At 41.3% G+C, this 21,774-nt stretch overlaps 1 protein-coding gene across 29 annotated transcripts in view; it reads left to right on the top strand.

Annotated features, from left to right (window-relative positions):
• Positions 1–21,774, top strand: part of TMEM71 (transmembrane protein 71) — a 55,540-nt gene that overhangs the window by 14,641 nt on the left and 19,125 nt on the right. For 19 of the 29 annotated variants that reach the window (XM_031669761.1, XM_031669756.1, XM_031669753.1 and 16 more), the window contains 2 exons: positions 17,947–18,009; positions 18,250–18,432. In XM_031669761.1, the coding sequence (XP_031525621.1) occupies positions 17,947–18,009; positions 18,250–18,432 (246 nt within the window). Of the gene's footprint in view, positions 1–17,946; positions 18,010–18,246; positions 18,433–21,774 lie in introns of all 29 variants that reach the window. The other 10 variants (XM_031669758.1, XM_031669754.1, XM_031669762.1 and 7 more) reach the window with 2 other exon arrangements.

Here is a 21,774-nt window from a genome sequence, read left to right as displayed (position 1 = left end):
TGAGTCTTCTTTTCCATAATAAAATTTTATCTCCAAGTGGGCAGTGGTAACCCTGTGGTCCTCGACCAATGTCAGTTCCAGAGATGACAGTCATTTTGATGGAGAGATGGGCCATATTTTTAAAATTCTCTTTATATTACATGTGTGATCAAAACACATATGTGACTATGTCATGCAAAATAGCCTAATGTAAATGTGTAAATTATTAAGTTGATAATGCTGGGAAAATATTTGCACATTTCCATCGTATCTTTTCTGTAAGGAATATGGGTGGAGAAAGGATACTGGAGAGTCAGATTTAGAAGACCTATATTGGAAAAAAATGTACTGGAGTCAGGGTTCAAGTCCCAGTATGAGTACACTTGGATAGTACTTAACTTTGTTGAGTTTAAATTTCTTCATTTTTAAAACCATATATATGGTTTATATATATATATGTGTGTGTATACATATAACTTGAAATATAATACATATTAGATATATATACATATTGTGTAATAACAATATTCATACAAGTAAGTATGTGTATATACATGTATATAAACACAGTGATGGGAACTCAAAGCATCTATTTTAAAATTTACTTTTCTTTTTCAACTTTTATTTTAGAATCAGAAGGTACGTGTGCAGGTTTGTTACCTAGGTATATTATCTGATGCTGAGGTTTGGGTTATGAATGATCCCATCACCCAGTTACTAAGCATAGTACCCAATAGTTAGTTGTTCAACCCTTGCCCCCTTCTCTCTCTCTCCCATCTAGTAGCCCCGGTGTCTACTGTTGCCATCTTTATATTCATGAATATCCGATGTTTAGCTCCCACTTATAGGTGAGAACATGGGGCATTTGGTTTTCTCTTCCTGTGTTAATTTGCTTAAGATAATGGCTTCTAGCTTCAGCCATGTTGCTGCAAAGGACATGATTTCATTATTTTTAATGGCTGTGTAATATTACATGGTGTATATGTACCATTTTCTTCATTCAATTCCATGTTGATGGGAACCTAGGTTGATTCTTTGTCTTTGTTATTGTGAATAGTGCTGCCATGAAAATGTGAGTGTGTGTGTCATTTTGGTATAATGATTTGTTTCCTCTTGGATATATACCAAGTAATGGGATTGCTAGTGAAATGGTGGTTCTAAAGTCTGAGGAATTTCCAAACTGCTTTCCACAGTGGTTGAACTAATTTACATTCCCACCAACAGTGTGTAAACATTCCCTTTTCTCTGAAGCATCACCAACATCTGCTGTTTTTTGATTTTTAAATAATAGCCATTCTGACTGGTGTGAGATAGTGTCTCATTATGCTTTTTATTTGCATTTCTATGATGATTAGTGATGATGAACATTATTTCACATGTTTGTTGCTGCATGTATGTCTTCTTTTGAGAAGTATCTGCTCATATCTTTTGCCCATTTTAAATGGGGTTATTTGGTTTTCGCTTATTCAATTGTTTAAATTCCTAATAGGTTCTAGATATTAGACCTCTGTTAGTTTCACAGTTTGTGAATATTTCTACCATTCTGTAGGTTGTCTGTTTACTCTTGTTGATAGTTTCTTTTGTTGTGCAGAAGCTCTTTAGTTTAATTAAGTTCTGTTTGTCAATTTTTGTTTTTGTTGAAATTGCTTTTGAGGACTTAGTTATAAATTATTTTCCAAGGCTGATGTCCAGAATGGTGTTGCCTAGGTTTTCTTCTAGGATTCTGCTAGTTTAAGGGAGGTCTTACATTTAAATCTTTAATCCTTCTTGAGTTTTTATATATGGAGAAAGGTAGAGGTTGTTTTATTCTTCTGCATATAGCTATCCCAGCACCATTTATTTAATAGAGAGTCCTTTCCCCATTGCTTATTTTTTGTCGACTTTGTCAAAGATTAGGTGGCTCTATGAGTGAAGCTTTATTTCTGGGTTCTCTATTCCATTCCACTGGTTTATGTATTTGTTTTTGTATCAGTACCATGCTGTTTTGGTTACTATTGCCTTATAGTATAGTTTGAAGTTGGGTAATATGATGCCTCTGGCATTGTTCTTTTTGCTTAGAATTGCTTTGACTATTCAAACTCTTTTTTGGTACCAAGTTAAATTTAAATTGAAAAATAATATTGATAGTTTGATAGGAATAGGGATAGTTTGATAGGAGTAGTTTGAATTTGTAGATTGCTTTAGGCAATGTGGCCATTTTTGTGATATTGATTCTTCCAATCCATGAGCATGAAATATTTTTCCATTTATTTGTGTCACCTGTAATTTTTTTTTTTTTTTTTTTTTTAGACAGAGTCTCGCTCTGTCACCCAGGCTGGAGTGCAGTGGTGCAATCTCGGCTCTTTGCCTCCTGGGTTCACGCTATTCTCCTGCCTCAGCCTTCCAAGTAGCTGGGACTACAGGTGCCCGCCACCACGCCTGGCTAATTTTTCTGATTTGTAGTAGAGACAGGTTTTCACTGTGTTAGCCAGGATGGTCTCGATCTCCTGATCTCGTGATCTGCCCGCCTCGGCCTCCCAACATGCTGGGATTACAGGGGTGAGCCACCACGCCTGGCCCTGTCACTTATAATTTCTTTAAGCAGTTCTTTGTGGTTCTTCTTGTAGAGATCTTTTATGTCCTTGGTTAGAGGTATTCCCAGGTATATTATTTTTTGTGGCAATTGTAAATGAGATTGCATTCTTGATTTGACTCTCAGCTTGAACGTTATCAGTGTACACAATGTTATTAGGATACAGAATTGACTAGTGATTTCTGTACATTGATTCTCAAAGCATATTTTAAAGATGAAATGAGACAATGACTATCAGCCATAGTTCAATGTCTGGTGCTCAGTGAGTTGTAGTTATAATTATTTTTATTACTAGAATGGAAACAACAGATATTTATTGGGCACTTACCATTTTCCAGGTACTACAGTAGGTCAGGGGATACAAAGATGAAATAAACAATGTAACCCCTGTCTTCTTGGGCCTTCTGGTTTACTGGAACAGGGGCTGGGGTTCAGCTCTTTGTTAAATAATTGCAGAAACATAACATAATGATTGTGGTAGGTGCCATGAAAAAAAGTTGTATGACACAATGGGGAATTTGACTCATTTGGAAACTTAAGAAAAGTTTCCCTGTGGAACTGGCAATGGAGATGAGTGCTAGACAATGAGGGGGATTTTACTGGGCAAAGGGGAAAGGCAAGAACATTCTGTGCTGAGGAGATGAAAATGTCTGGAGTGTGAGTTGCCTAGTGAGTAGACATGCTTGGTGAGAGAATATAGCATGCATGGTTTGAAACACAATGAGTTTAAGTTTCTTTGGGACATCCAAGAGACACTATCAAGATGGTGTTGATATTTGTAATCTGGAGCTCAGAGGAGGAATCTGAGTTAAAGTTATACATCTGGAAGTCATATCAGTATAGGTAGTCATTGAGGCCTTGCAGTGGACGAGATGGATTAGGAAGAGGGTATACAGTTTTCAAAAAAGAGAGCCTAAAGTGGAATGTTGTGAACTCAAACATTGAATAAGTGAATAGGACAGGATTAACCTGCAAAAGAGATTAGGAAGGAAGCGTTCACAGAGGTGAGTGGAAAACCAAGAGAGTGCTGTGTAATGAAATTTCTAGGATAATAGTGGTATAAAAGGTGGGAGTACTTAGCAATGGCAAATCATGCTAGAAAGGTAAATAGGATGAGGACTGAGTGTTCAACAGATTCATTGGCCTGGGGGTGACTGTTAGTGGAGTGAAGATAGCAGAAGAGAACCACGAGTACAAAGAAGAGAGAGTGAGAGGTAAGGAAATAAAGGAATGGCCTATAGAAGACCCTGATGTCTGCCGGGAAGGGAAAGGGAGAGGTGAAGGTGGACGAAGGCAAATGAGAAGATTGAGTGAGTCCCTGCTGCCTCTTCTTTCTCTTTCTCCTCCTCCTATCAACAATGGGGGAAATTTGAGCATGTGTCATGATATGGTTTGGCTGTGTCCCCACCCAAATCTCATCTTGAATTCCCACGTGTTATGGGAGGGACCTGGTGGGAGGTAATTGAATCATGGGGGCAGGTCTTTCCCATGCTGTTTTCCTGATAGTGAATAAGTCTCACGAGACCTGATGATTCTATAAGGGGAAGTTTCCCCGCACGAGCTCTCTCTTTCCCTGCTGCCATCCATGTAGGACGTGATTTGATCCTCCTTGCCTTCTGCCATGACTATGAGGCTTTCCTAGTCAGGTGGAACTGTAAGTCCATTAAACCCCTTTCTTTTGTAAATTGCCCAGTCTTGGGTATGTCTTTATCACCAGCCTGAAAATGGACTAATAGATGTCACTTCATCAATAAATGGGCCTGAAATAAAAGTGAGTTTGCAGGTCCACTTTGATATATTATATACTCATTTAACAGTCATTCTTTCATTTATTCATTCACTCATCAAACTCACTGAGCATGTGCTATGTGCCAGCTATTGTACTAAACACAACACTCTTCCAAGCTAAGTAAGACATTACTTTGAGAAATTCCTGGTTTAAAACAGGTAAATAAATACATTTGCAAATAGTTTGAGTATAATGCCTGAAACAGCATAAGAGATTTAACAGTAGTATGTGGAGACAATGTCAGAGGTTTATCCAGGGGAGGCAGTGTTAGCTGTACCTAGAGGTGGCTGGGAGGGCTTGAGAGGGAGACAACATTTTAGTGGGTTTTGTTTTTTTTTTAAACATAGTCTCGCTCTGTCACCAGGCTGGAATGCAGTGGCATGATCTAGGCTCACTGCAACCTCTGACTCCCTGGTTCAAGCAATTCTCCTACCTCAGCCTCCCGTTTAGCCGGGATTATAGGCAAATGCCACCACACCCAGCTAATTTTTGTATTTTTAGTAGAGACGGGATTTCACCATGTGGGCCAGGATGGTCTCGATCTCCTGACCTCGTGATCCACCTGCCTCAGCCTCCCAAAGTGCTTGGATTACAGGTGTGAGCCACCGCACCTGGCTCTGAGTGGGTCTTGAAGGAGGAGTGGGATGGCTAGGCAGAGATGAACTGGGGAGATACTCCCAGCTTCCCCATTCCTCCAAACTGCTGTGAGGCTCACCTTCCCAAGGTATTAAATGTGGCCTTATCATTCCTTAACACAGCATACAAGGTCTTTTTGAATATTTCCTACTTCTCCAACCCAAACTGGCTGCATAATTTTCATGCCCAGTGCAGAATAAAATACAGGGCTCCCTGTTGAAAAATGCTTAAGAATTTCAAGTGTTAACCAAGAAAAACTGTTAAACCAAGAAAAAGACCCTTGTGAGCAAGAAGCCCTGTGCAGTGGCAGTTGCCAGAGGTCCGTGTGGCTGGTCTTGTCTTCAACTCCATCGTTTTCCTTTCCTTTCCCATACATGCAATTGACACAGATCACACTGATCTTTCAGTTTCCTGAATAGATCCTACTCTTCCACACATCTGTGGCTTTTCTTATGTCACTCACTCTGCTGTAATTCATTTATGCATTCATTTGGAAGATTTTATTGAGGGCCAACGATGTGTCAGGCATTATTCTACACAATGGACATAGTGGTGAATAAAATGGACAAAATGGCTTGCTCTTGTGGAAATTGCATTTCTGTAGGGGGAAACAGACAATAAATAAATTATGTAGCATGTTAATAATTAGTGAGTAGTATGGGAAACAAGAAAGGGGGAAGTGATGGAGATTGCAAATGCAAATAAAATGGTTAGAGAAGGCCTCATTGGGAAAGACTTTTGAGCATTGGCTTAAAAGCAAAAGCAAAACAGCTCTGTAGATATCTGGGGGAGGAACAATCCAGGCACGTGAAATGCTGGTGTACAGGTTCTAGTTTCGGAGCCTGCACTGGGCTAAGTGAGTGAGGGGGGATAGTAGGGAAAAGACTGAAAGGTGTGTCAGGAATGCAAGTGAGAAGGGACAAGGAGAGCTGTGGGGTCATTTCAAAGGCTTTGCTTTCATACTCTGAGTAGACGGCAAACCACTGGATGATTCTGAGCTGAGGAATAACTTGTTTCGATTTACATGTTGAAAGGATTATTCCAGCTGCTGGGTTCAGATTAGATGTCAGGTATTCGGAACAGAAGCAAGAAACCCGTTAAGAAGTGATGAGAAGCAAGATTCCAGATTCATTTTACAGGTAGAGGCAACAAGATTTGCCTACGTGGCTGTGAGAGGAAAAGAGAAGTCAAGGGTGCTTACTACGTGCTGAGCACTTCACATTTTGTCTTTTAAAAATATATTAGCTTGTTTACATACATTATCTTGTTTAAATATCCCCCAAACTCATAGGAAGTAAGTCATATTATCTTATTTATTATAATTATGATAAAACTGAAGTTTAGGGTTAAAGAATTCACCCAAGTTAATTTAGCTTATAAACAGCAGAGTTGGGGCCGGGCACAGTAGCTCACGCCTGTAATCCCAGCACTTTGGGAGGCCAAGGCGGGTGGATCACGAGGTCAGAAGATCGAGACCATCCTGGCTAACATGGTGAAACCCCGTCTCTACTAAAAATACAAAAAATCAGCTGGGCGTGGTGGCGGGCACCTGTAATCCCAGCTCTTTGGGAAGCTGAGGCAGGAGAATGGTGTGAACCCCGGAGGCAGAGCTTGCAGTGAGCAGAGATCGTGCCACTGCACTCCAGGCTGGGTGACAGAGCGAGACTGTCTCAAAAAATAAATAAATAAATAAATAACCAGCAGAGTTGGAATTCAACCTAGGTCTATCTGATTTAAAAGTGCAGACTCTGCTCTGCTGCCAGGAAGGGCTTTGTTCTCCTTTTCAAGGAGAAATCCATTATGTCCCTCTAGCAGGCCCAAAGAGCAAGCTACAGGAGTCCTATAATGCAATAATGTATTAATATAAATGTGTAGCAATTATATGGCTACGATTTTTCTTAATCTGCTTCCTAGATAGAAAACACACATAGCATTTTTTTAAATTTTCAATAACTTTGATTTACAAAATGTTACAAAAAATAGTACGGAGAGGGTCAGTATATACTTCATCCAGCTTTGCCCACTCATAACTACTTATACAACTATAGCACATTATCAAAACCAGGAAATGGACATTGGCACAATACCGTGATGATTCTACCAAGTTTTACATATATTCCTATGTGTGTGTGTGTGTGCATGTAATACTAGATTAGTTTTAAAAATACAATAAGTGCTTGTTAAATGAAGAAACAATTCTTAATATGATCAAAGGATTACTTAAATTGAGTGATTCTAGCTTTCCACAATAGCAAGAATGTATAAGCAGGACGAGGAGAGGAGAAAGAGCAGGGATGTGGGGGTGAGGCCAGAAAGATTAACCATAGATATTTGAAGAACCTTTTGTGCCATTGAGGATTTGGGGTTTTATCTAATCAATCAAGAATATTTTTTGATGGCTCTTAAGCAGGGTGATGATGCAATCAGATTTGGAATTTTCAAGTTATCTTTGCAATAGCAGAATTGAGGATTGGATGGGAGCTCCGAGGCAATTAAAATCAACCAGTATCCTAAGGAAGTGGCAGGAAATAGGGAGGAAGGAAGAGACTTAAAGAATATTTTCCAAGGTAGAATTGACAGGTTGGTGATAGATAGAATATAGTGGTGAGAAAGTGGGGGAATCAAAGAAAACTGATGTATTTAATTTGGGAGACTGCATCAAAAATTCTGCAAGTCACCAAGGGCTGGAAGATAGTGTGGTAGAGTCATAAGGAAAATGAGCTTTTGAACTGGATGAACCTGAATTCAAATCCTAGAACCATCTTTTCCCACCTGATTGTTCTTGGACAAGTTATTAACTAACCTCTCTGATCCTCCACTTCTTAGATATAAAATAAGAAAAATAATAGCAAATAGAATGGGGAGAATGAAATGCAATAATTCATGAAGTGTCACATCTCTAATATCGCTTATGAATACCAGGGGCTGGCATTCTGCTTAATACACATTAGCTCTAAAAAGGCAGAAAAAGAACAGATGGGGATCATCAAAACAGACAATAAATTTTATTTCTTATGGGTTGAATTTGAGATACCTTATGGGAAATACATAACCAGTAGAGGTTTGGAAACATAAGGGGATTCAGGAGTAAGGAAGGATCTAGAGACATTGATTCATAAGCCAATCTGAGAGCCAATACAGGTTTTTGGAATAAAGAGGTCTACTTATGGAAAACAAGTGAATGAGAAGAAAGGAGAGTTAAGAAAGGAATTCAGGTGGTTGAACAGAAGCCCCAGTAATAACGATCCCTAATTGTGTGAGTGCTAGAGGCGAGCACAGTTCCAACAAAGTCACATGTCATGTCATCACTTATCTGCAAAGCCTCTGAATGAGTTATTATTCTTTATCCCCATTTTCCAGGGGAAGAAGCTAAGGCAGCTCAGGTACTATGTGAGGCCATACAGGTAGGAGGTTGCATAGCCAGGATTTGAAGAGAAAAGTCTGAGCGTGTGCTCTTAATCACTGGACTATACTGGGAAAAAGCTCATTGGGGAAAGTTTCTCAGGCAAAGAAGCAGAAGAGTGTGGTGTTATGAAAGAAAAGAATATGAAGAACTGGCTAATGATGCACAGCTTGATAAGGAGGCCAACTCAAGAATTCTGTAGTCCCTGGTAGATGTGTTATGTCTGGAATCTTCACTCAGAAGGCAAAGGAGAAGTCATCACTCTGACTCTTTCTGACAGAGTAGCACAAATATCTTAGTAGAGAGCTCTCGTTACTTTTTAATTGAGATATAATCTACATTCCTTAAAACCTACCAATTTAATGTATACAATTCAGTGATTTTTTTAGTATAGTCACAGGGAGGTCATGCAATCACGACTGCTTTCCTGTTCCAGAACATTCCATCAGCCCCAAGGAGAAACCTTATACTCAATAGCAGTCACTCCTCCTTCCCCACCAGCCCCTGACAACCAGTATTCATCTGCTTCAGCATCCTTGGATTTGCCTATTTTGGACTCTTATTATTTTGTTTCATTTTGATAAAATGTTTAATTAAGGTGGTATTGATGAAGTGGGCAATGTGAGGTTTCAATATAGTTATACATTGTGAAATGGCAAAATCAAGTTAATTAACATATCCATCACCTCGTATACTTACCATTTGTTATTGTTGTTGTTGTGAGAACATTTAAGAGCTGCTCTCTTAGAAATGTTTTTGTTTTTGAGACCTAGTCTCACTCTGTTGCCCAGGCTGGAGTGCAGTGGTCTGGCCTTGGCTTGCTGCAACCTCCACCTCCCGGGTTCAAGCAATTCTCCTGCCTCAGCCTCCCGAGTAGCTGGAACTACAGGCATGAGCCACCACACTTGGCTAATTTTTTGTATTTTTAGATGAGATGAGGTTTCACCATGTTGGCCAGGCTGGTCTCAAACTCCTGAGCTCAAGTAATCTGCCCGCCTCAGCTTCCCAAGGTACTGGGATTACAGGCGTGAGCCACCATGCCTGGCCCTTTCCTGGCAATTTTCAAGAACACAATACATTATTATTAACTCTAGTCACCATGCTATAGGATAGATTTCCAGAACATTTTTCATCCTGTGCGACTGGAACTTTGTACCCTTTGACCAACATCTCCCCATCCGCTACCCCACCTGCTCATGACTTTCTGAGGCTGCCTTTTCCTCTCAGTAGTTACTGCTGCTCCAGGAATGGCTTACTCAGGCTCACCTCTAGTGTGCCTTTTCAAGTATCCATCCATTGGTTCTCGCCTGTTTTTTTCTGGAGCAACAAGGCAAGTGTCTTCTCAGTTCTAAAGCAGTGTTTTCTAAAGTGTAGGGTAGAGTAGGAAATGCTGCTAGCCCATAGCAACAGTGAATGTTGAATCAGACAGTAAGAGAGAAGCTGTGGCTCCTTTTCCAATTCCCATACAATCCTTCTGATGAAACCAAGAAGACCAAGGCTCAGTTTAGAACGTTGGTAGCTGTCAGATTCTCTAACGTTTGCTACACTGTCTTTGGTTTTAACAAAGTTCTTCTTAACCAAGAACAGGCTCAGAGCTTTCTGCTACACCAATATTTCACACACTTTAAATAAGGTTACATTTTCCATTGTACTTATTTTTACCTTTACTTTCTGTTTAGGGCATTTATGTGACTGATATAAAGTTTGCATTAAAGTAAAAATGTAAAATGAGACAATTTTAAGAAAATATTAAATGGCTAAGAGCAAGCAGGTTCTGGGATTTGGCAAAAATCAGCAAAATGATGCCTGGATGACTAAAGTCTGAGAATCACTGTTCTAAAGACAGTATTTCACATATTTAGAAATTAACATCTAGTTTTTCCTTCCTTGTCTCTTCGAAATATGTCCAAACAATTTCAAAGTGATTGGACCACAGCAATGCTGCACGTGTGTGAGGTATCTTATTAAAATTCTCATGGTTTCCAAATATCCTCTAAATATAACAAATCAAACTACCTCCATCCAAAATCAGTAATTAGTCAACCTGGATGCACACAGGACTTTGAAATCTCTCATCTCTGCTGTTAAAGTAATCACATCTTCCCCAGACTTCTTGCTTTCCGGATTTACCCAGGGCCCCGTGACTTTTATCAGCAATTTATTTTTCTCTGGAAATGCCTAGTTAGAAGACTCCAGAAGAAATCAAAATTAAATTGTTTTGCTGTTTTCTCTCTGAGCAATGGATGCAATCAAACATTACTTCCCCTGATTTTCTTGTGCTTCATTTTTCAGGCAAGAGGATGTTTTTGCCTGTTTTGTTTGTCCTCAGTTCACCCCTTTCCCAGCTGTGTTGACACCTTTCCTCATTAGTTGCAATTCATTCTTGAGCCACGGAATTTTGCAGCTTCCCAGGCCCCAATACTGCAATTCGGGATGTGTTCCCAGAGCCTGTGAGTCATACTGAAGGAGAGTAGAGGATTCACGCAGGGAGGACTGAACAAGATGGGCTCTATTTCTGCCAGTCCTAGAAAAGGCAGGATGACTCCAGGCAAGTCACCTGAGCTTGAGGTGTGTGCCTTTCTCTAGAACTCATGCCTGTCACATAAATATCTTTGGGGTGGCAACATCTGCATGTGGCTTTGGGCTTCTCTTTATAGCAAATCATGTCCATTTTTATATAAAAGGCTATGGAAGATGTGCTTAGAAGATACAGAATCTTCCCGACAGAAGTAAACTACATCAAATTTAGAAATCAAGTTAAACAGAATGAAATAGATATCTTCAACAATAATACAATTAGAGCTATTTGGTAAAATATTTTTTGCATTATAATCCTTTTATTTGTTATTAAGTTTGGAGAAGAAAGTTCACTGTCAATTAGGGAAAGTTAAATCATGTCTTTTCAGAGATGAAAAATCTCCTTGATCACTTTTGACTGTTAAGGCATTTTGTGGTTTCTCTGTCGAATGCCATCTTTTCTTTTAGAAAATTTTGTGTACAATTTCCAGTATTCTACATAGGATACATTTTCTATTTCATCCAACTGTCAGCAGCAAAGCTTTATGATCAACTGGGCAGCCCTGGGAAACAGCACATCTTTTTACTGTTGTTACAGTCTCGTCCACATCTACCCAGATTGTAGTTAAGGGGCACTCATGAATATGCAATTAGCCGTGGAAGTTCCCATGTCTTTCTCACTTCCACATTGATTTGATCAGCTAGCCTCCTTTTTTTTTTTTTAACAGCTTTATTGAGGTGTAATTGCTATACAGAGAACTGCACATATTTCATGCGTACAATTTTATGACTTTAGATATATGCAGACACCCGAGATTCCATCACCACACTCAAAGTAATAGACATATCCAACATGTCCCAAAGGTTCCTGTGTCTCCGTGTGTGTGTGTGTGTGTGTGTGTGTGTGTTAAGAACATAACATGAGAGCTACCTTATTAATAAATACCATATTGTTAACTATAGGTACTATGTTGTAGAGCAGATCTCTATAACTCATCCTTTCAGCATAACTGAGACTGTATTCACATTGAACAATGGCTCCCAATTTCCCCCACCCCAACCCCTAACCCCTGGCAGCCACTATTGTACTCTCTGCTCCTATGCGTTTGACTGTTTTGGCTATCTCACTGAAGGAGAATTATGCAATATTTGTCCTTCTGTGACTGGCTTATTTCACTTGGCATACTGTGCTCCAGGTTTATCCATGTTGTTGCAAATGGCAAGTTTTCCTTATTTTTTTTAAGATTGAATAATATTCTATTGCATGCATATACCACATTTGCATCATCCATTCATCTATGGATAGACACTTGGGCTGCTTCCACCTCTTGGCTACCATGCATGGTGCTGGGATGATCATGGTCCAGGGCCCCCTCAGGAGCCTGGTCATTATTGGACGATCTGCATGTTTCATTTTCTGCCACTCCTTTCTCTATGGCAACCAGCAGGGATGCATCCACAGACTGCTTTGTCAAGCTGCCAAAGGCTATGTGTAAGGTGGTGCAAGGCAGCCTGCAGGGTTAGTAGTAATTCCCCAGTCCAAAACCCCAGCTGAGTATCCAGTCCGAGTGGGACCACAGGTGGAGCCAGCCCACCAGCTATTCTCCTCTCTTGAAGTCACAGTCTTAGCTCAGCCTTAGCCTCCGTGGTGGCGAATACCGACCCACTTTCTCTATAGTTATTGCACCCTGTCATAGCAGGCCTACGTTAGATTTTGCAAATAACAACACTGCACATCTTAACCTCCCACCCCTTACTGAATTCTCCGTAAAACTTACTGAATGCTAACTATGAGCTGGGTACTAATTGCTGGTGTCTGGGTCAGATGAAGTGACCTTTTTCTCATGGAGCCTTTTATCTAGTGAGGGAGGCAGAAACTACACAAAAAACAACAACAAAAAAACCACACAAATTATGTATTCTATTGTCTGTATTTCTGTAACAATTATAAAATCATAAATTATGATCTGTCCTCTGAAGGCAGAGAACACAGTGTTTTGACTAGAGTAAGCACAACCAGGAAAATACAGACACGTGATCACCACTCGAAGCACCTACCAGAGTTGTCGAAAGGACTTTAATGATCCAGTTGCCTTAGATGGTTAGGTCCGCTCTCTCAATGACAGGGTTGCTCAGCCTCAGCATCATAGTATTGTGGGCAGGTAAGGCCTTGTTGTGGCACCTGTCCTGTGCATTGTTGGGGGTTTAATAGCATCCCTGGCCTCTGTTCAGCAGATGCCCGTAACACTCCTCACCTCACCCCAAGTTGTGACAACATAAACTGTCTCAAGATACTGCACCATGTCCCCAGGGAGGAGAAATCACCCCCTATTAAGAACTACCGTTGTATGAGGACCCCAATGTCTTCTGGAGCCCCATAGTCACTCAGCTTCTAGACTGGGAATCTTGCAAATCTCTCACTGCTGAGTGAGCATTTTAACACACAAAGCAACTCATGTTACACTCATGCTCAAATTTTTAATGACTCTAAATCACCCACAGAATCAATATTAGCTTGGAGTGTGATATGAGACCCCACACAATGTGACCTCTGCTTAGCAGCCCAGACAGAATCCTCTCCTGGGACTGGCCTCACTCACATGCTCTTGTCTAGCGACACAGAAGGACTCACTCTTCTGGGAACCCACCCTGGTCTCTCCTAGATTGATGTACTGTAATTTCTCCCCATCCCCACTTACTTTCTTCCTCTCTGCCTGGCCTGGCCTCTTCCTGCTCTCTCTCTGGAAGAACTCCTACTCCTCCTTCCAGTTTCCACTGAAGCACTGCCTCTTCTGTGAAGCCTCCCTGGATTTCCCTCAGACAGACTCAGACACCCTTTCCTAGACTCCCACTGGACAACTTGTTCCAGCCTTTGTTGTAGCAATTATCTCATTGCATACTAATTGTTCATTTGCATATATGTCCCTCTCCCGATCATGAGGAGGGCAGAGCAGTATCTAATTTGACTTCCTTTTTCCAGAGCAGCATTGGCAGTATATACAATAACTGCATTGAATGAATAAATAGATCTGCCTGGCCCGTATCCACGCAGCTTTTTCCTCCCCACTTCTTTTTGCTCCACCTCCCAAATCCTCTGGCTTGGGGGTCTTCTCTGGGGATGTCACCTGGGGGCTGCCTCAGTCTTTCTTCCCAGCTGGTTGGTATCTTTCCTTAGTCATTTTATGTTCCAGACATTCCATGACAGCAATCAAGGCAGAGAAAGTCTCTATTTATTAACTGCAGCTGTTCAGATTACCCTGCTTGTTCCCCTTGAAGTTCCTACTACAAGGTAAAAATCATCTCCTTGATTCCTTCCTTTCTTCCTCCCTGTTCTTTTGTCCCTGCCTCCTTCTCAGGAGCTGTGGCTATTCCCCACCAGGTCAAGTTGGTCTTTCCCAGAGGCTCTCTTGCTATGCCTGTTCAGCTCTGTGATGGGGCAGGGGGCAGAGATTACAATCTCTTCCCTCTCCTGGGGCAGTTTCCTCTAGAGAGGACTGTGTCCTATGGTAAAGTCAGGGCAATTAAGCAGCCATATGGGATAAACCCTGTGCCTAAAAATGTCTGGAGCAGGTTTAGGAATCCCTTCATGGTATAGCAAATTCCTGTATATATAATTCAAAGTAAAATTACCTTACCCAAGGTCAAGTAATAAGCTTCTTTTATTATTGAATGATAAATTCTTAAAAATCACTTCTGGCCGGGCGCGGTGGCTCAAGCCTGTAATCCCAGCACTTTGGGAGGCCGAGATGGGCGGATCACGAGGTCAGGAGATCGAGACCATCCTGGCTAACACGGTGAAACCCCGTCTCTACTAAGAAATAAAAAAAAAAATAGCCGGGCGAGGTGGCGGGCGCCTGTAGTCCCAGCTACTCGGGAGGCTGAGGCCGGAGAATGGCGTGAACCCGGGAGGCGGAGCTTGCAGTGAGCTGAGATCCGGCCACTGCACTCCAGCCTGGGCTACAGAGCGAGACTCCGTCTCAAAAAAAAAAAAAAAAAAAAAAAATCACTTCTACCTTGAAACATCCTTTGCTGACTCATCAGTACCCTTCTACCACCCCCCACTCCCCAGGAAGTTGATTATCACATTTGGTCATGTAACTAGGGACGATATCTACTACAATGTCTATTAGTGATAGAAGTTTCGATTCTCTCCATCTATACCATATGTTGGGATGTTTACATTTTTGTCTTTTCTCCTTCACTTATCACAGCTGTAAAAAAGTAGACATTACTGTCCTATTTTACATGAAGAAACTCAGGGTCAGAAAAATTAAGCAAATTGCCCTGTTACTAGTCTTAGAATGTTTGTTCCAGTCTTTCTGATGCCAAAGTCCTTGAAATTTCCACAAAACCACATTTCATCTCTTTTTAGCAAATGACAGTCTGTTCCCCCTGTCCATAAGTGATGCCTTCTTTATTGCCTCCCACTGTTGACTCGTGTGTACATGCACACACACACAAACACACACACACGTGCACACATGCACACCCCCCCCACCCCCAGATTTCAACTTCTTTTGGGACAGTGTCTTATTCTCCCTTGTTTCCCTCCCATCTAAGTGTCCTACAATTTATAAGTTTACCAAATATTTGCCCAGTAGATATGCATATTTCCCTTAGTCGTGAAATCAAAATTTAGATGGACCATAGAAATAATTGTCCTGTTTAGACAAGAAGCAAAAATAAGGACATACTATGGGTATTTAAAAAAAAACACACAAAAAACAAAAAACACAAATTTTACAGGTCTTCAGTTTCCCCAAGGTAAAATAAATTAGGACAATTTCTCCAAACACCATGCCTCCTGCTCAAAGCTTAAAGCCAGATGGTAACATCATGGCTACTCCCATCATCTCCCACTGCAGGATTATCTTTTTCTGAAGCACCATATTTATTCTCCTTACCCATGGGAGATTATCTCCCTGCGTAATTTATAATTTTAGATTGTGAGCTCATGTCCTTTGGGCTTTATCTGGGGAAATCTGTGCAGCTTGGGCTGAGAGTGTGTTTCCACAGAGAGCTTTTATGTTGGCTTCTGGCAGATGTCACAGGGCTAGTACCAGCCTGAGACTTTTTAAAATATTAACTTCCCAGGTTAGTATAAATTTTAACTCAAGGCCAGGCATGTTGGCCCATGCCTGTAATCCCAGCACTTTGGGAGGCTGAGGTGGGTGGATCACCTGAGGTCGGGAGTTCGAGACCACCCTGACCAACATGGAGAAACCCCATCTCTACTAAAAATACAAAATTAGTTGGGTGTGGTGGCACATGACCGTAATCCCAGCTACTGGGGAGGCTGAGGCAGGAGAATCGCCTGAACCCGGGAGGCGGAGGTTGCCGTGAGCTGAGATCGTGCCACTGTACTCCAGCCTGGGCAACAAGAGCAAAACTCTGTCTCAAAAAAAAAAAAAAAAAAAATTAACTAAAAACCCACTTATAAAGTGTTCAGCGAGACATTTTCCTCCCACCCACTACGTAGGCCAAAAGAGATAAGCTTTCATGCTTTCTCCTAGAACCAGTGGGCAGATTTTTTTTTCCTAGCCATCCTTTCATTGAGGAAATAGCATTTTGAGTCCCTACAGAAACTTGGTTTTAATTTTCTGCCTCTCTTGAGACCAAGGCCTTTTTTTCTGTTCCTAGTGTCAGTTAATCGACTTCTAAGGCCCTCTCCCCCACCCCTTTTGGAAGCTTTGTTCACAGCACATGCTTAGAGTTATAGGTTTCCCTGGCTTGGCTTTGGGAATATTTCCTTCTTTTGAGCTCAGCTATAGAATTAAAGAAAAATAACATGTGTTGGGCATGTGCAGTCCCTTTCAGATGTCAGCTTAGAAAACACCTACATCCCAAAGCAGGACTCTGGCTACTCTTTCTGAGTGGCTTTGCTTCCAAGTCAATGAGTTCTAAGCTGGCTCGAATTCTTACCCAAGATCATAAGAGTAAAGTTAAACCCTGAAATATGACACGGACCACTCAAGACAGAACCAAGAGAATTCCTAGGTACATTTATGCCAGGTGAACCAAATGGGAGACGTCCAGTGGTTGAATCAGAGGTGTGGTGCTTAACTTTCCCTGTGGTTGAAAGGCATTCTTAACACATTCATCCTTTCCAAGGAAGCTTTGGCTTAGAGCATTTTGGATCCCTTAATCTCTGACTCAAACTAAGAATCAAGGATTAAAATTCATTCCTTGGTGACCTCACACTGAAGACACCAAGTGTTATGAGGAGTCATCTTAGCATGTTTGAAACTTAATGTTGCATGCATGCTTTTGCAATAAACTTGACTTTTTTGTGAGAATGTCAGGCTAAGTTTAGGGCCAGTAAAATATATTTATGTATGAATCATCATAGAAGAAAATGGGTGCATGTTCTTGAAGCTATGTATGTATGAAATAGCCTCTTTGAATAAAAAAGTTTAAACAGATGGTTGCTATATTTTATCTAGGCATTTCAATGTATTTTATAGAGGCAGAATTTCCTTCATGGCACTTGTCACAAGATATTTTCTCCCCTGCCCCTCAGCAATATGTAAGGACAGAGATGTTGTTCTAATTCACCACTGTATCCCAGCAACTAGGTCAATTTCTAATATATAGTCACATTCAATAAATGTTGAATGAATAAATGAATCAGAAGTAGAAGGAGTTGACTGCTGCAAAGTTTGGTCCTATAAAGATGTGAGGTTTATATACTGACTACACTTCCTTTAAATCCATCTATACAAGCCTCAATATCACTGAAGATGCCTCTGGCCTTTGTTTATCTCTGCACCGAAGATATTTCTCTTCAGCCTTCAAGTATGAAGACAAATTGAAATGCCATTTGATATGGTTTGCCTGTGTCCTCACCCAAATCTCATATTGAATTGTAGCTCCTACAATTCCCACATGTTGTGAGAGGGATGTGGTGGGAGGGAATTGAATCATGGTGATGGGTCTTTCTCATGCTGTTCTCCTGATAGTGAATAAGTCTCATGAGATCTGACAGTTTTATAAGGGGTTTCCCTTTCACTTGGCTCTTATTCTCTCTTTGCCTGCCACCATCCATGTAAGATGTGACTTTGCTCCTCCTTGCCTTCCACCATGATTGTGAGGCCTCCCCAGCCATGTGGAACTGTGAGTCCATTAAATCTCTTTTTCTTTGTAAATTACCCAGTCTCAGGAAAGTCTTTATCAGCAGCATTAAAACAGACGAATACACTATCTTATCCAAAAATCCTTCTCCCATCCCACTATGGTAGTGCAATAGTGTATCAATGTTACTATTTTTGTGATTATTAGGAACTAACTGTGCATTGAGCAGTCACCGAACACACACACATACACTTACACTGAACCCCTCTGCTTTTTCAGCAGATGGTTTACACTGTTCTCCGACTGATGACTGGGAGTCGGGGAAGATGAATGCAGAATCTGTAATCACCTCCTCTTCCAGCCACATCGTATCTCAGCCTCCTGGAGGAAACACCCACGGTTTGTCTCCTCAGTCCCAGTTGACAGCTTCTGAACGTTTCCAGGAGAATAGTTCGGATCATTCAGGTGAGTTCAGGTGTTTTAAATCCACACCCAAAGAATTCTTTCTTTCAGAGCCTGAGAATGACTTGGAGATGACTAATGTGCACCTAGGAGCTGGTACCAACCTGTGTGAGGAAGGGAGGACATAGGGCCTCTGCCAGAGCCCAGGTTACCCTTTTCAGAGGCAATGACTGCCTTTGGGTGTCATGTTAGAGGCACCAAAAGCACTGGATCTGCAGTGTTTTATTAAAAAAAAAAATTCCAAGAATATTTTGTAAAATGTTAGGCCTCAGTAAAGCAAAGTGGAAGATTCACAGATGTTTGCTATTTTAATTCTTAGCTGTATATTGGACATACTACATAAGAAGAAAAAAGAGGCTGGGCCCGGTGACTCACACCTGTAATCTCAGTATTTTGGGAGGCCGAGGCAGGTGGATCACCTGAGATCAGGAGTTCGAGACCAGCCTGGCCAACATGGTGAAATCTCATCTCTATTAAAATATAAAAATTAGCTGGGTGTGGTGGTGTATGCCTGTAATCCCAGCTACTCTGGAGGCTGAGACAGGGAGAGTCACTTGAACCTGGGAGGTGGAGGTTGCAGTGAGTCAAGATCACTTGAGATCACACCACTGCATTCCAGCCTGGGTGACGGAGTGAGACTCCATCAAAAAAAAAAAAAAAAAAAGAAGAAGAGGAAGAGGAAGAGGAGGAGGAGGAAGAGGAGGAGGAGGAGGAAGAGGAGGAAGAGGAGGAAGAGGAAGAAAGAACAAAAAGAACATCCCTTAGTATTTTCTTGCGGGAGTAAAGCTGTAATAAATTCAACAAGCATGCCCTTTAATTTCTGGTTTGTTAATGTCAGATTAAGCATGTTTGGACATAGTGCTGCACCAAGGTGAAAGAGCTCACTCTGTCCTTGGCTTGCTGAGATTAAAAGCCCAGCTCCCTACTCGTTAGCTATAACTCAGAAGAAGTTTACCAAACCCTCTCAAACTTAACTTTTTTTTTTTTTTTTTTTGAGACAAGTCTCACTCTGTTGCCCAGGCTGGAGTGCAGTGGTGTGATCTCTGCTCACTGCAAGCTCCGCCTCCCAGGTTCACACCATTCTCCTGCCTCCCAAGTAGCTGGGACTACAGGTGCCCGCCACCACACCTGGCTAGTTTATTGTATTTTTAGTAGAGACGGGGTTTCACTGTATTAGCCAGAATGGTCTAGATTTCCTGACCTCGTGATCTGCCCGCCTCTGCCTCCCAAAGTGCTGGGATTACAGGCATGAGCCACAAATTTAACATTTTTATATCTACATGGAGATGATCATAATTCATACCTTCTTGTGACTAAAATAACTCTTGTAAAGTACTTAGCATACTGTGTCATGTCTACTGAATACTCAGTAAATGTGAAGTTATTGTTACATAAAATTGATGTTAAATCGGAAAAATATTTTCTCTTTATTTGCTTCCACAAAATCATAAATATTCACTTCACTGGCCATCACTCTTCTGGTTCTGAAGATCAGTATGCTTTGTACATTTTGTTCCCAGTGCAGCTACTAGATAAATGATCAAGGGTTTTTTGGTTTTGTTTTTTGGTTTTTTTTCCTAGTTCCCTTTCCAGGTGTTGGAATGACAGGTTATCAACACCTAAGAAGGCTCAATAGCCACCTCCAGGGAGCTCACCCTGCTTCGTGCTCCCCTAGCTCCCAGGACTTCTCTTTCTCATGCCCATTATTTGCACTGTTACTGCATGTTTGCCTCTGTGAGATCCTTAAAGATGAGCACTAGGTCATGGTCATCTGTGAATTCCAAAATGCCCACATAGGCATGGAGTCTCACTCTGTCACCCAGGCTGGAATGCAGTGGTGTGACCTCGACTCATAATGCTTCTTTACTGGTGGACCAAGTAATAAGTGTGCTACCTCCATTTTACATATAAGAATATTCAGTAAGAAAATGTGGCACATATACACCATGGAATACTATGCAGCCATAAAAAAGGATGAGTTTGTGTCCTTTGTAGGGACATGGATGCAGCTGGAAACCATCATTCTTAGCAAACTATCACAAGAACTGAAAACCAAACACCGCATGTTCTCACTCATAGGTGGGAACTGAACAATGAGATCACGTGGACTCAGGAAGGGGAACATCACACACCGGGGCCTATCATGGGGAGGGGGGAGGGGGGAGGGATTGCATTGGGAGTTATACCTGATGTAAATGACGAGTTGATGGGTGCAGCACACCAACATGGCACAAGTATACATATGTAACAAACCTGCACGTTATGCACATGTACCCTACAACTTAAAGTATAATAATAATAAATAAATTAAAAAAAAAAAAAAAGAATATTCAGGTTCAGACAGATAAAGTTAACCTTTGTACCCTTTGCCAAGGGTTTTGTAAGAACAAATATAAGCTCTTTGCTGTGTCTGGAATGTCTCTCCCACCTGCTATACCTGGGTGGCCCTCTACTCTTCCTCAAGTCTCCAATTAAATGAGACCACCTCTATGCACCTTCTCTGCCTGCTTCTGCCTGGTGGAGGTAGCACTTTACTTCCCCTTGATTCCCTAGCACTCTATATATCTCTATAGAAACTGTTTATTTTCCTCTTTCTCACTAGGCTATGAAGTCCTGGGTGGACAAGGTCTCTATCTTCCATTAAGCCCTTCACATATAGGTTTTGCATGTATGTTCCCTTTCAGGTGCTAAAGATATAGGCAGGTACATCATCTGTATCAGTCTAAGATTTTTGAGTTCCAGTGGATGGAAACCCAACTCAAAGTAGATCACTCAATAGAATTTATTGGCTCATCTTAATGAAAATCCCAGGCTTACAGAGCAGGATCCTGTCATTCTCTGTTTTTTTGTTTTCTCTTCTCTTCTATGTCTGTGTTACTCTTTGAAAGGTTGTACCAGGCTAGCCTGGGTGACATAGTGAGACTTCGTCTCTCCAAAAAATACAGAAATTAGCCAGTCATGGTGGCTCATGCCTGTAGTCCCAGCTACTCAGGAGGCTGAGGTGATAGGATCGTATAAGCCCAGGAGTTGGAGACCAGCCTGGGCAACATGGTGAGACCCCATTTCTACAAAAAATTATCTGGGCATAGGGGTGCATGCCTGAAGTCCCAGCTACCTGGGAGGCTGAGGTGGGAGAAACACCTGAGCCTAAGAGGTCAAGGCTGCAGTGAACCAAGATCATGCACTGTACTGCAGCCTGGGCAATAGAGTGAGACCCTGTCAAAAAAAAAAAAAAAGAAAAAGAAAAGAAAACAAAACAAAACAAAAAAGACCCTCTGTCCATGGTGGATCCTGGTGGCTCTGTGCCTATACCTTTCTAGTTTCCAGTTCAGCAGAAAGAGATTA

The sequence above is a fragment of the Papio anubis genome, chromosome 8 (genome assembly GCF_008728515.1).
Source record: "Papio anubis isolate 15944 chromosome 8, Panubis1.0, whole genome shotgun sequence".
In the NCBI taxonomy this organism is placed as follows: Eukaryota; Metazoa; Chordata; class Mammalia; order Primates; family Cercopithecidae; genus Papio; species Papio anubis.
This window is presented reverse-complemented; position numbering and strand designations above follow the sequence as displayed.